The sequence below is a fragment of the Vidua macroura genome, chromosome 1 (assembly GCF_024509145.1).
Source record: "Vidua macroura isolate BioBank_ID:100142 chromosome 1, ASM2450914v1, whole genome shotgun sequence".
NCBI classification, from domain to species: Eukaryota; Metazoa; Chordata; class Aves; order Passeriformes; family Viduidae; genus Vidua; species Vidua macroura.
Window position 1 is genome coordinate 17,408,760 of NC_071571.1, and position 14,831 is coordinate 17,423,590.

Genomic DNA, 14,831 nt, shown 5'->3' on the forward strand with positions numbered 1-14,831 from the left:
GGTCCAGAGAAAAGCTGTGTCCTTAAAATTGACTTTATTGTTTCAAACCATACAAGTTAGTCTAGTGACAGTCTACTGTTTTTACCAGGAAAAGGTCTCATCTGTTCTCTAGACTAATAAAAATATCATTTGCTCTATTAGTGACTATATTAGCAATTGTGTTTAATGTGCATTTTTCAGACTTGTAATTTTTGCATGATTTCTGTGCTAGAGGGCAGCAAATGATAATTTTCTGACCTACTGGGTAATTTTTGGATAAGTTAATCTTCACTGGACTGGAAAGTAGAATGCTGCTCAACATCCTGATAGATGTGGATGACAAGTGGTGTCTCTCAGGGGTATTTATTGGGACCAGGATTATTAAATATCTTCATTAATGACCTGGACAGTGGGTTTGAGTGCACCTTGGCAGATTTGCAGATGACACCAAGCTTGAGAGGTGCTGTTGCCACACCTGGAGGATGGGATGCCATCCAGAGGCACCTGGACAACTGGAGGAGTAGGCACATGGGAATCTCCTGTGGTTTAACAAGACCAATGCAAGGTGCCCTGAGTCAGGGCAACCCCTGGTGTCAACACTGGCCAGGGAATGGACAGAGCGAGAGCAGCCCTGCCCAGAGGGGCTTGGGTTGCTGCTGGGTGAGAGGCTGGACGTGACCCAGCCATGTGCACTCACAGCCCAGAGAGCCAAACGTGCACTGGGCTGCATCAAAAGCAGCGTGGGCAGCTGGTAAAGGGAGGGGATCCTGCCCTCTACTCTGCTTTGGTGAGACCCCACCTGCAGTGCTGCATCCAGCTCTGGGGCCCTCAGCAGGGAAGGTGTGGACCTGTTGAAGCAAGCCCAGAGGAGGGCCACCAAGTTCAGCAGAGGGATGAAGCACCTTTCCTATGAGGAAAGGCTGAGAGAATTGGGATTGTTCAGCCTGGAGAAGAGAAGGCTCTGGGGTGCTGTAATTGTGGCCTTCCTCCTGAAGAGAGCCTACAAGAAAGATGGAGAGAGACTTTTTGCAAGAATGTGTAGTGACAGCACAAGGGGCAATGGATTTAAAGTGAGGTTTAGATAAAATATTAAGAGGAAGTTCTTTACTGTGAGGGTAGTGAAATACTGAAACAGGTTGCCCAGAGAAGCTGTGGATGCCCTATTCCTAGAAGCATTTAAGGCCTGGTTGGGTGGGTGTCTGAGCAACCTGGTGTAGTGGAAGGTGTCCCTGCCCTCAGTAAGGGGCTTGGGTCCCTTCCAACCCAAACCATTTTATGAATTTTGTAACTGTTGAGAAAATGTTGATTCAGGATATAGTTATTTTAATACATTTAGTAGACATAAATGTCTAGTATTCGTGTCTGAGATTTGCAGCAAGGTTGAAAATATTTTTTGCTTCTTACAATACTTACTGTAGAGTAGAAAGAAATGTAAAAGAGGTTAATCCAATTCCTATATTGAGTTGAATGAACTACCCACAGGAGTGAAATGGGGGCACTACTTCAATACTTGACCTGATTGCAGCATGTGTAGCTGTCAGGCCAGCTTAGTGCTTGGCCATTACTACTGGGGTGGATGTTGTTTCCAGCTTCACAGAGGCCTGTCACATGAAAATTAGTTTTAAACAGATATGTTTTAAAAACCTTAGCCTAAATATCATCTCAAAGTTCAAAACTAGTTCAAAATAAAATCAAGTTGATAGTTATTCTATTAGAGAGTTTTTCCTTAGACATACAGTAGCATCATGTAAGTACAAAGATTTTTCCTCAAAGGTGTGATCCTATATTGAAAATATTTAGCACATCCTTACCCTGGAAAATTTTTAGGTGACTTCATTCCACTATTAATTTGTGAATAACAGGGAAAATTACCCAGATAAAAATACCTGACCGGACTTTGATAACACCAAAATATTGTAAAAATTAGATGAGTGTTCTCTCCCTGACTGAAACTCATTCATTAGAAAGGGTATAAGAACAGGACAAGGATATGTGATACTTTCTATTCTCCCACTATTCGCACTTCAAAACATCTCTGAGCCAAATGTGATTTTAAGTCTACCATAAATTCCACTATTCTCTTCTGCATTACAGTCAAATTTTGTTATCCAATACCCTGTATTGATTTAAATAAAGATTTGCCTGGGATTTCACAGTTGAAACTACATGGTATTTATTCCCTTAGTGTGTGTGTGTTTTTCTAAACCAGGTCTCCTGTTCACTAAATTCACAGTGTGGGTTGAAAGGGTCCCTAAAGACCATCCAGTTCCAAGCCCCTGCCATCAGTGGAAACACCTTCCACTAGGTTGCTCAGAGCCTTATTCAAACTGGCCTTGAACACTTCCAGGGATGGGGCATCCAGAGCTTCCCTGGGGAATCTGTTGCAGTGCAATACCACCCTTACAATACATCTCTCTATTGCTTCTACCCTTAGTGCAGGCAAACCACCACAGCGATTTCTGTGCTAGTAATCAGGCACACTGTGCTGTTCACCATGCTTTAAAAGTTGGGGGTTTCTGGGGGGGGTTGGAGTTTGTTTGTTTGTTTGTTTTGGTTTGTTTGTGTGTTTGTTTTTTTTGGTGGTTTTTTTTTGTTCGTTTTTTGGGGTTTTTTTGGGGGGGTTGGGATTTGTTTTATTTTTGTGGGGTTTGTTGGTGTTTTTGTTTTGTTGTTTTTGGGGTTTTTTTTGTCTGTGTTCTTTTTTTTTGTATTTCATGACCTGTTTTTTTACAAACATGTCATAAATAAAAGCACCTGGGTACTTGCTAATTAAAATATAGGGTAAATGTACCTGGCTTCCAGTAAGTTCTGCTCAACCCTGGTTTTATTTTTCTTTTTTTTTTTATGTTGTTCTTGTTGTTGTTACTATATGTGTTTTTTAAAGTGTATTAACTAAGGAATTAGGAGTTGAAACATTCTAAACCACCTTTTAGTTAGGCTTTTCAGGCAACTTTATTATACATGTGACTGTATTTATCTTCTTTAGTGCTGGAAGTAGGGGTGTATAGCTTTACCTTATCAATACTTACCTTTAAGTCCTAGGTCATGTACGTAACTCCAAGTACTTTTTGGAAGTGTAAGGACTTACTGCCTTGTCTTAGTGGATTATGTGCCATACTTTCCCTATCTACCCCCTACATCTTAATGCCTCTCTCTGCAGGCTGCTGAGGCTTGGAGGATGACAATGTGAATACATTGAATATAATTGAAACAAGAAAATAACTTTATATGCTTGCATAACACGCTATGAAAAAAGGTTATGATGGTAGGAATAGACAAAGTTAGGGGAAAAAAGCAGAAACCTTCTCATAAGCAGAAAGGAAGCATTTGAAAGAATGTACTCATTCGGTGTTCCCCTTATGAGGAGGGAGAAACTCCAAACCTCAGACTTCTCCAACAGAGATTGTGGTTCATTAACTCAAAGTGTGTGGATTTCTTCAGGGCAAATGGCTGAATACTGATGGCTGATATGGCGTGTTTTAAGGCAAAACTGCTAGCAGTCAAGATGAAAATGAAAATCTTCAGCTATTGTGATAATTTTCTTTTCTACAAGTTATTGCCTAGCTATTCTAAACTATGAAAATACAAATGCAATTGCAGTAGAGATTAGGGCTGACAAATGTTCATTTTTGAGGGCTGTTTCTTCCATTATTATCGTGATGGTGTTGGAACAGCTTTTAACATGTCATCAGTGTTTCTAAGATAAGCATCAGTCTTGTATTTTTTTTCCAGGGTTTTACAGTGTGACCTGCCAAATCACTGTTGCTCCAGGCTGAACATTTCAGTGTTTCTTATCCAAAGAATATTTTTAAAATCATTGTGGTATTCTGAACTATAGCGGCCAAAACGCAAAATTACAAATTAGTTTTTTAAATACCATTTAAATGCTTCTGTAACTCAAAAATATTTTTTAAATTAAAACTTGAAATTTGGAGCAATAATTCATAACATCTTGAAGAGTTTTAATTGAGTAGCAGCATCAGATTTGTTTGATAGTGAGTAATATTTTCAAAGCATAAATCATCCTAAGTGTATCATTATAACTTCAAATAATTGCAGGTAGTAAGGGAATGCTGTCAAGGTTGTTGGCAACAAAAAATATACTGAGACTTGTACTTTTTTTTTGTGATGGGGTAATATGGCAAGCAGGAACCTTTAGAATTGCTTTATGTGGAAAGATAGTTAAACTTTTTTGTTTGACACTGAAATAAACAACAGACCTCCACAGATACAGTTTTCACAATAGTCTGACCTGAAGAATAATCTTGGGAAGCCTTTTCTGTTTGTGTGAAATGTAGTCAGTATAACAAACATATTATTTACATGAGTGCATTAGCAGAGGACTGGATTTGATGATTCAGGAAGCTTGTTGCAGTCATGTGTTTCTGGGGCTTAGAGCCATGAATGTGCTCAGCATGCAGACATGTTTCCATTCTATTCTTTTGGCCACATGAGGATAATTACATAAAGCAGATATATGAAGAAGCTCTTCGTAAAGACAATTAGTGCTGGAAGTACTTAAAAACTAGCCAAAAAAAAAAAAAAAATTTCTAAAGGTTCTTATTTGAAAAAATGAGGTAACAGGTAATGAGGAATCCAGGCAATAGTTATCTTTTTTCCAAATCAGGTGTTTAGGCCTTCAAAGTCAATACATAAGGGAGCTTTTTACCCTTGCAGGCTGAATTATAAGATGCAGCAGTTTGTACTGCAGGATTTAAAACAAGACGTCACTGCTTTGGGGCGTTTATTAGTCCTTTGTGCTATCTTATATAATAGCAGGGTTAATTCCATATAGTTTACTTTACATTCAATGATTTGTTTTTGTCTATTGGTTGTTTCCGGCCTTCTCACTACTGGTGAAATTGTTTATGTGGTATTTTTATTTGATTGTCTTCCTTACAGGCTTTTAAGAAAAACAGCCTATATTAGTGTGTCTGTGTTTACCTTACTGGCAGCTTCTTCTGGGGTTTCTTGGAGACAGACTTGTTTTTACTTTCTTACCGGTGTGTGTCAATGAGGATCTTTTTCCTAACCTCTGTTGTCTTGTCCATGCTCTCTCCTTCCTTTCTGCGTTCTTCTCACTGGTGCCACTTCCCTGCAGTCTCTGTCCCCATGCTGTGCTGTCCCTTGCTCCACTTGTGCCTCAGCAGTCTTTTCTCTACTCCTTTTTGTCCTGCCTGCTGCTGAGTTTAAGGAAGGGACATTGGTGCACATGGCTGTACTTTAAAGGAAGTGCTGCCTGTAGCAAGCTGGAGTGAATCTAACCTGAGAGGCACAGAAGGCATATTAGACATAGGGCAAGATTTTAAAGCTTTTATCTACTGTATTGAGGAAGAATACGTCAGAGTAAGGTATTGTTGGGGCATTGTGAAAATGCAGAGCCTGTTGTGGTATCATGTACTGTGGAGTATTTGGACAGGCCAAAGATGTGGAGTGCAAAACGGTTGTTGACAAAGGACTGAAATTCAGTAAGACAGTGCCTCTAAAACCAGTCCTGCTGTAGGATTGCTGGCACATCCTGTCAGTCCTTCCATAAAGAGAAGATTAGGGTTTTTTTTAATTCTACTAACAAGTACTTGATAGTTCCTTCTTTTGTTACATAAGCAAATTAATTTGACATGTAAGATTCATTCTTAAATTGTATCCCAAAGCCATACCCTGTTGTTTGAGTGAACTATTGAAGAAATAGAGAGGCAATTATTGAAATACTTACTGTAATGGCTGTGAGGTAGATGCCATCTGAGTCTATAAGGAACCTTGACATCTGTGGCTCAGTTGAATGAAAATAATGTTTTTAATGACTCTTTTAGTTCTTTGCTTTGCAGACAGCAGCATGAGCTACCTTTCGGCAGAAGGCTGGGCTTTTTAAAATCAATCGTTGTTACATTTACACAAGATTTGAGTAACCAAAATTGTGTTAAATACTACAGGAGCATCTATAAACAAATACCTAATCCAAGGATTTGGTATAGTTGTCAGAAAGCCAGTAATATTAAAATACTGTTATCTCCTTCAGTGCATGCATTTTGGGAAATTGTATGTTGGACAATTTTTTTGTTTCTGGGGGTGCATGCTGTCTCAGCATTCTTCATGGGAAATGTAAAGCTGTTTTTAAGTGTGTATTACTACACAGCTGTTACATTTTTATGATCTGAACCTTTAAATCAGGTAAATAGTCTTTGATAAAATACATACTTGTTGAATTAAGCTTTGTGGCCATGTATTACATTGTTTGTTTAAATTGAGATGCCCAATTAGTGTTTTAAATGATAATGTGGTCTGCAAAACATTTAGTAAATAACACAGTTCCTTCTTAAGGTCTTTTGAGGTGTTGAAATACTGCTTGCAAGACCGCCATGTCTGAAGGGGAATAAATGTGAAGGATGACTTTAGCCTTGGGAAGCTGTTTCTTTTTCCAGTATTTTTTTATTACTAGTGAAGAAAAGCTTTGGCAAACTGAATCTGTATGGATTGGAGGAGGAATCACCTTTCTCAGTTAATAATCCCTATTAAAGCATCCTTGATGGTGGCTGTACTAAAGTCTCTCTGTGAATTGGCTTCCCATGTGTGTATGATTCAGTTAACTAAACAACTTCCTTCAGTACCTCTCTCCCTTGCTTCCCCACCCCCACAAAAAAAAAAAAAGAAAAAAAAAAGAAAGAAACCACAAACCAGCCAAAGCTCAACAACAAACACAAACAAACCCCACAATCATTACCAATTTGGATAAAGAGGATTTTCTTAAGACAACTCCAGTGCAGCTCAACCCATACCTGCCATGCAACCCAATGAAATGCATCTGAAGGTGCTGACAGAGATGACTGGTGTCATTGCAGAGATACTGTCTTTGAAGGATTGTGAAGACTGGAAAAGGTTCCTATTAAATGGAAAAAAGCAAATGGTACACCCATCTTGAAAAATTATGAGAAGGACAATTCAGGGAAGGCAGTCAGTTGACCTTATCTGCGTCCTCAGGAAAATCCTGGAGTTGGTCCTCTTGGAGCTAGTTTCTGGTCAAAGGAAGGAGAAGGAGATTTGGAATAGCATGGATTTGCCAAGTGTTTGGCTAATGGCATTGCTTTTTGTAATGAGATGAGTAGGTGTATGAATGAGAGGAAGATGCAGGGGGTCACCAGCCTTGACTTCAGCAAGGGTTTTGAGCTCTTCATTGACACCATCCTCATGCCATAGACTAGATGGGTGTACTGCTGGAAGCATAGAAGAACTGGATTATCAGGTCTAAAAGGTAGTACTTAAGTGTTCATATTCTGCCTGAAGGCTGGTTACAAGTTCTTCAGGGCCGTCTTGTTTAATTTTAATGACCTTGAGAGGAGATAGGATATGCTTATTGAGTTTGACAACACTAGACTTACACTCTCCTGGTCTGTATCAATAAGGAAGAACACAGCCAGGATATTGAGGGAGATCTTCTTCATTTGGCACTTGTTGGGTAAGAGCCCTCACCAGCATGGTCTGAATTCAGCATTCACCCTGCCTTGTGGAGAATGTGAACCTAAGAGACCTTCCGAGGTTTGCTTTCACCTGAATAATTCTGTGATTCATTTAAATTGCATTTGAGCTTCTCAAAATGTGCCCCCTTTTGTGTTCAGGTTATTACTGTCAAACCTTAAAATTTAAGGTACTGTTCAGGAGATGGGATAAACAAACACATGAAATGCTATATTAATCACGATAAAATTGTACTGCAGCAGCTTAATAGGTTGTAATACGGATCTGTGCTTTGTTTTTTTTAGTGATTTTGTGTCTGTTTCTTTGAATATCTGATAAATTGGTTAATACTTGTTCCTTACTTACTTATTCACATAGTGGAGATAGCATGTCCTGTTTGTCATGCTTCCTTGCCCATGAAATTCTCAGTTTTGAAGTCTTTGGTTCTCTGGGGCCTCTGAGTCCATTCTGTATAAATCTGTCTGTATCAGGTTTTTTTCACCTCACCTACATTGTGTGCAGATGCTCTCTATCTTTGTAGGTCCCCAATCTCCAGCTGCATGGTGATACAAGCCTACTTTGATGCACAGATTTCTCTGTACCTTGGCTAGAGGATCAGTTAGTTGTGGCTGGAGCTGTGTTGTATTACAAGTTCCCAGTGTCTTACCCCCATAAATGTTTGTGCATTGAAGGGCTCTTCTTGAAAACTATTAGTTGTAACTGTTGACCTGTTGTACTCTCGTGCAAACAGAAGTGACAAGTGGCATCCCCCCTTGGCCAGAGATGCTCTGTCACTGTGCTGACTTGGTTCTGATGGCCAGTGTCTTGCATCACTTCATAGACAATAATGCAGAACAGATTGTGGTTGAAAAGTATAACATAAAGTAGTCCTGGAATAACAGAATCATACGGACCCATCAGGATCATGGAGTCTAACTCCTGGCCTTGTGCAAGACACCCCAAGAATCACACCATGAGCATTGTCCAAACCCTTCCTGAACTCAGTCTGCCTTGGTGCTGTGACCACTTCCCTGGGGAGCTGTTCCAGTGCCCACCAGCCCTCTGGGTGAAGAACCTTTTCCAGATATCCCACCTAAACCTCTCCTGACTCAGCTCTGTGCTGTTTCCTTGAGTCCTGTTTCTGGTCAGAAGAGCGAAGAAGAGATCAGTGTCTGCCCCTCTTGTTCTCCTTGTGAGGATGTTGAAGGTCACAATGAGGTCTCCCCTTCTCCAGCCTCAACAGACCAAGGGACCTCAGAGACCTCCAGACCCTTTACCATCCTTGTGGCCCTCCAGTTTAATCTCTTTCTTATATTGTGGCACCCAGAACTGCCCCCAGCACTTGAGATGAGGCTGCCCCAGTGCAGAGCAGGGGACAATCTCCTCCCCTTCCCAGCTGGCCATGCTGTGCCTGATGCCCCCCAGGACAGGGTTGGCCCTCCTGGCTGCCAGGGCACTGCTGGCTCAGGTTCAACTTGCCATAGACCAGGACTTCCAGGTCCCTTTCTGTGGCACTGCTCTCCAGCCTCTCATTGCCCAGTCTCTACACACAACCAGAGCTGCCCCGTCCCAGGTGCAGAATCTGGCACTTGCCCTTGTTGAACTTTATATGGTTGCTCAGCCTTCTAACTTGTCAAGGGCCTCTCTACTCTTGAAGGAGTTGACAGCTATTCCGAATTTAATATTGTTAGCAAACCTACTTGGTATTACTTTGAGTCCTGTGTCCATGTGATTAAAGTGAAGATGTGCATGAGGACTGGGCTGAGGATGGATCCTTGTGGAACTCCAGTAGTGGCAGGTCACCAGTCTGAGGTCACCCCATTCGCTGTAACCCTTTGTGCCCAGCCCATGATCCCGTTGGTCACCCATTGTGTATCAGGAGGGTCCAGCTGTGAGCTGGATGCTTTGTCCAGAAGGAAACTATGAGAGACAGTATAAAAGCTTTGCTGAAGTCCAAAATGCTTACATCTGCTGGCTTTCTTAGGTCAGTGGAAACATCCATTCACATGCTTTGTGAGGAGTTTTGGGGTGCAAATATGTCAGTCAAGGAAATTGAAAAAGTTAACAAATACTGCAAGCACTTAAAGATCAAAATACAAGGAATATATGTAGTTGTTTGGGTTTTGTTTCTTACTGGACAGCAGCAGTGGCACTTGCTAGTACATTAAATTAATAGGCAGAAACTCCTATGGTGTATGTCATAATTTACTCCATCATCGCTTTATATTACATAAAAGCTTGCTATTAGCTGACCGTCAGCCTCTTCAGGGACTGAATAGTTATGCCTCTCCTATATCAATGTCATTTGTAGTACCTCTAAAATTTGCATAGTTCTAAAACAACTTTAATTTTGATTCATCTGGGAATTAGATCCACTGTGAAGTAATAATGATTTGAATAATTATTGTTGCTTTCAGGGACTTAAAACTGTTCTTCCTCATCTGAATTCTTGGATTTAAGTGTTGTGGGAAATGCTGTAGTGTTGCCAGACATGTTTTGTGTTCACAGCTCGCACAGATCTATTTCAAGTGCTAGTGTTTTTATAACTTTTGGGAGTAGAGACTATGACATTTGAGATATGTCTGTTAACATAAATAACTTTAACCTGAGCACGTTCAGTCTGCGTAGTAGAACTCAATCAATTGCACAGTGAGTGATTATATTCCTTAGTCAACATTAGTTTCAGGGAAACTCGGCAGATTAAAAAAAAATAGGAAATTGAGCTGTTGTAGGTTTGAAATTGAAGTATAGCTGAGCTTTTTCCTGTGTCTTAGTTGCTGTCATGAAGTCATCTGTAAATGCTTCTTATTTATCACTTTGGATACAAGTGAAACATGAAAAATTTTAAATTGCAGTGTCAGGATTTGGTGTGAATTCTGTTGCTTCTCTTTTTATTAATGTTTGTAGTTTGCAGCTAGGTTTTTTGGGATATGCTTTTTTAACTTCAAAAGTTACTATATTTTTCACCCCAGACAATTTAGAGGCATGTTACTGCTAAACCATCCTGTACTTTGTTTATTGCCTTGTTCTGAATGTACATTGCCAAATTTTGATGGTACAAGTGCTGCCTTACAGAATTGTTAGTGACTGTTGGAACAGCACAATGCAGCACACGCAGTTGTGTTCACACAAAGCAAAGAATAAACCTCTGTCTGTGAGTGTTCATTGGTTTCAATAGGCTTTTCAGTAGCTCTGCATATTACAATTCTTAGCACCTAGAGTACATTCATATTCATTACGGCAGTACAGTTCAGCCCCTGCTCATGACTTGATTTTTTTTTTCTTTTCCATCCCTTCCTCTACCAGAGCATGAAGCATGATTTTTTTAGTGCTAGTAATTACAGCTCTTTTCTCAAAATGATGGAAAATGCATCTTTTGGCTTCTTCCATCTTGTAAGAAACATGTTAAATACTAGAATATTTAAAGCTTTTTGGAATCTTTCATGATGACCCTTGTGGCTATTGAGACTGAGAGATGCTGGGCATGTATGGCATGCAGTCATTTCTATGAACAGCTAGTGGAAGAACTGATTGGTATGTAGTAGTCCCATCTTTTAAAGGTCTGAACACTTGCTTTTTTATTTGACTGTACGGAGGATGGGGGGATTGGTCCTTTGCATGCTAGATAGCTGTTTAAAATGCTTTTTTTGTTTGCTTGTAACTTGGCTGTTTTATTCGAACACTCTTTAAACCAAATGGCTTTTGATAGTCTGCCCCTGTTTTATTGTAGATATCTGTCTCTTGAGTTCAAACTTACTGATACAATACGTGTGGGTTTTGCTTATGCATATAAACAAAAATTCTCTATTTGCAAATAATATTGAGAGACTAGCAAATAATTTCTGTTTCTTTTGCACACAGCAAAATTGATGATTTTTTGCCTTTATCTCTAATGTGCAGTTATCATCCCTATGAAATGTAAAAAGCAGCTTCTCTTCATGAAAAAAGGAGTACATTTGACAGTGTGAATTAATTAGAACCCTTTTGTTTGTTAGAATGACTTCATGTTTAAAATATCTGATATGCCAGTAATGAGAAGTTCAGACAACTATTTGATTTGAGCATTTGATTAATGCATTTAATATGTTAATGTATGGCATATTACCTTTGTAGATGAACCGACTAGTCCTAGTATTGACCATGATATTGCACACATTCCTGCTTCTGCTGTTATTTCTGCATCTGCTTCTCAAGCACCAGCTATAACAGCTGTTCCTCCCAGTCCTACATCTCCAATCCCTTTAATTCGGCGACAACTTTCACATGATCATGGTGAGCGTTGATTTCATTCTTTTTCTCTTGCAACTTTTTTCCTTTCACACTCTGGAGATCAGGAGTGAAAATTGTAAACTCTTTATTGCTTGAAATAAATCACAAAAATGTAATTCAAGTTCCTGCATACTCAAAAATTTTTATTTCTTTGTAGAATCCATCCGGCCTAGTGTCCTGGATAGCCAGCCTGCGGCAAAAACTGAGAGATCAAAGTCATATGATGAAGGACTGGACGACTACAGAGAAGAGGGAAAATCGTGAGTTCATGGAAAAATTAGTTAATTTGGACATCTGGTTTTTTAAGTGTCTAAAATCTCATTTTAACATTTGTTTTTCTTCCAACAGATCCATTAAACATGTATCTAGTTTAAAGGGGATTAAGGTAGGTAAATATATATATATAGCAACTCCTAAACATTACCCATACTGCTATGACAAATGGTTTGAATTATACAGGTCTGTTTTACGAAGTGATGTGCTAAACAGACAGGAAGTTTATTGGAATTGCTACTGATCAAATTGCTGATGTGTGCATCATATAAGTAAACATGGTCTCTTTTTTCCTGGACCCATCACATGGTCCTTGATTTTCATTTTCCTCAGTCTCTGTAAACAAAGCGTATTAAATATGGTGGCCTTTTGTGAAAACTCACTAATGAGAGTCTAAGATTTGGGAAGTTTCTCAAAGTATTCTTGGCATGTGTAAGGTATGTGCAAATTTACACACTATTGTTGTGTGTAAACTTTAGAAATTATGTTTTCCTGGATCCATATTCCCAGGGACATTTTTAAAGTGAGAAACGTCTTGAACATAGGAGCAGCAAATGTCTTATAGAGTTACACTGCGGGCATCGCTTCTTTCTGTGATGTTTTCTCTAGGTCCCAGACAGTCAGAAATCTTCAGAAGACTCTGGTTCCCGAAAAGATTCTTCTTCAGAGGTGTTTGGTGATGCCTCCAAGGAAGGATGGCTCCATTTTCGACAGCTTTTTACAGACAAAGGAAAGGTACCTGTCATGTTCGGGGTTTTAACCTAGGACAAATGCTAAGCTCGTGACAAACTAAGATAAGAAACTTCAAGCCTTCCTGTTTAGGTTTTTTAATTTTTGCGGTGGGGGAGATAATATCATCAATAAGAATGTAAAAATTTTAGATCTGTTCAAAATTGACTTCAGTCAATTCCTCAGCTTTGTCTGCAGACTGCTTTCCAGACTGTTTTAATTTTACATTTCAAAGCATCAGTTGAAATAAACAAATTTCTAATGACTAATTAAATAATAAGAATCAGTCCCTTACTTGGTATAGTTGCATTTTTTTCCTCTTTCCTAATAATGAAAAAAGTTGTAATTTTTATGAGTATTGCAGAATTGAGTTCAAATTAACCTTGTGCACAAATATAGTCTAATGCTTAAGGAAAATTTGGTGTCTGGATTTGCTGTGGTGTGAAAATGCCATTCTGACTTGGAGGCAGTTTAAAAGGCATGGGCAAGAGTTCCCTAAATACCAGACCAGAAATTGTCTCATTCTGTTTCTTACCTGCTGTCACATGTGAACTCACGCTCAGTGCGTGGTCTGGGAGGGCAGGTTATGGAGCAATTCACTCCTCTAATGGAGAACAATTAGTGAATCCCACTTTGTGTAGTCTTTCTGCCAGCCAGGTGGATAGCTTTTCTGTGTAAAACTTCTGGAGGTAGTTTTGCAATCCAGAAAGGGGCACTGTAACAAGTAAGCAATCTGACACCTTGGTTGCTTTTTTTCAGCGAGTTGGTGGGAGCATTCGGCCATGGAAACAACTATATGTTGTTCTTCGAGGTCATTCACTTTATTTGTACAAGGATAAAAAGGAACAAGTGACCCTCTCTGAGGAAGAACAACCTATAAGCATCAATGCTTGCTTGATAGACATCTCGTACTGTGAAACCAAGAGGAAAAATGTATTTAGACTCACCACTTCAGACCGCGAGTATCTGTTTCAAGCTGAGGACAGAGATAATATGTTAGCATGGATTAAAGCAATACAAGACAACAGCAACTTAAATGATGAGGTGATTGTATAATATTTAAAGCAGAAGTTGTAATTTTTTCATTTTAATTAAAAATGTATTGTGATTTCTTGTAATTAATACTTGAGCAGAAGAATTAATTTTAAATTAACCAGTTGACCAAAATGTGTACAGGAACATAAAAGAAAATAAGGTGAAAGGAAGGGTAACTGAGTAAATTAATAGAGTTTTAAAAAGTCAGTGTAATCATAATCAGAAAATAGATGTTTGAAATAAATTAGTTAATGCTGTTGCTGATTTGACTAAAGATACACTTTATAGTAAACTAATCTGCCAAAAATACCTAACCTTTTTTAAAAGATAATTGCAAGTTTAGGACCAGTGTGGTCTCTCTTCAGAATTGCATTGCAGAGTCTGCATTGCAGAGTTTGTACAGTGGTACAGTGTGAAGAGTTTCTCAGTAGTCAAAAAATGAAACTTTGAAGATGTCTGTTTCTCTGATTAAAAGCTGATGTTTCTATTAATTAAGTCAATGCTCAGTGCCAAAGGCAGACATCTGCTATTTTACCTAAGGAGTCAATGTCTGTCCCAATATTGTCCATTGTGTTTTCATTGCAGTGAGCAACAGAGGAATATTTTTATGTCTGTGGTCATGTACATCTACTGAGATTCAAAATAATTATCAAAAGTATTACACAGATAGATAAAAAATCATATTTGAATTAATGTCTTTTTCAGCTGTATTTGTAATAGTAATTAGTTTTCTAACTACTATGTGCACACAGGGTTGGATTTTTTTGAGTAGTAATATGTGTTTACTTGCATTTTTTCTGTTTAAACTTACTTTCAGTTTAAGAGGTATTAATTATGCTTTTAAAAGAAAAACCTGTAAATAGCAGTACTTGATTTGTAATTACTTTTATTTTCCTTGTGGTTTTTCAGTGTTTTGTCTTTACTTTTTTCACTAACAACCTCTTAGGATGTTTGGTTTGGTTGAGGGTTTGGGTTTTTTTAAAGTGGACTAAATTGTTGAATTCTATAGTTATTTAGTTGCCAGAAGAGTTTGATCATATTCTGAAAGGATTTTTTTTCTATTTTATAAGATTATAAAGTATTTCTCAATTCATTTT

General features: G+C 38.7%; 1 protein-coding gene across 4 annotated transcripts in view; it reads left to right on the forward strand.

Annotated features, from left to right (window-relative positions):
• The window catches only part of ARHGAP21 (Rho GTPase activating protein 21), a 114,229-nt gene that overhangs the window by 86,390 nt on the left and 13,008 nt on the right, over positions 1-14,831 (forward strand). For 3 of the 4 annotated variants that reach the window (XM_053977418.1, XM_053977394.1, XM_053977403.1), the window contains 5 exons: positions 11,542-11,700; positions 11,855-11,957; positions 12,046-12,082; positions 12,580-12,705; positions 13,459-13,743. In XM_053977418.1, coding sequence (XP_053833393.1) covers positions 11,542-11,700; positions 11,855-11,957; positions 12,046-12,082; positions 12,580-12,705; positions 13,459-13,743 — 710 coding nt within the window. The remainder of the gene's footprint in view (positions 1-11,541; positions 11,701-11,854; positions 11,958-12,045; positions 12,083-12,579; positions 12,706-13,458; positions 13,744-14,831) is intronic. The other variant, XM_053977410.1, reaches the window with a different exon arrangement.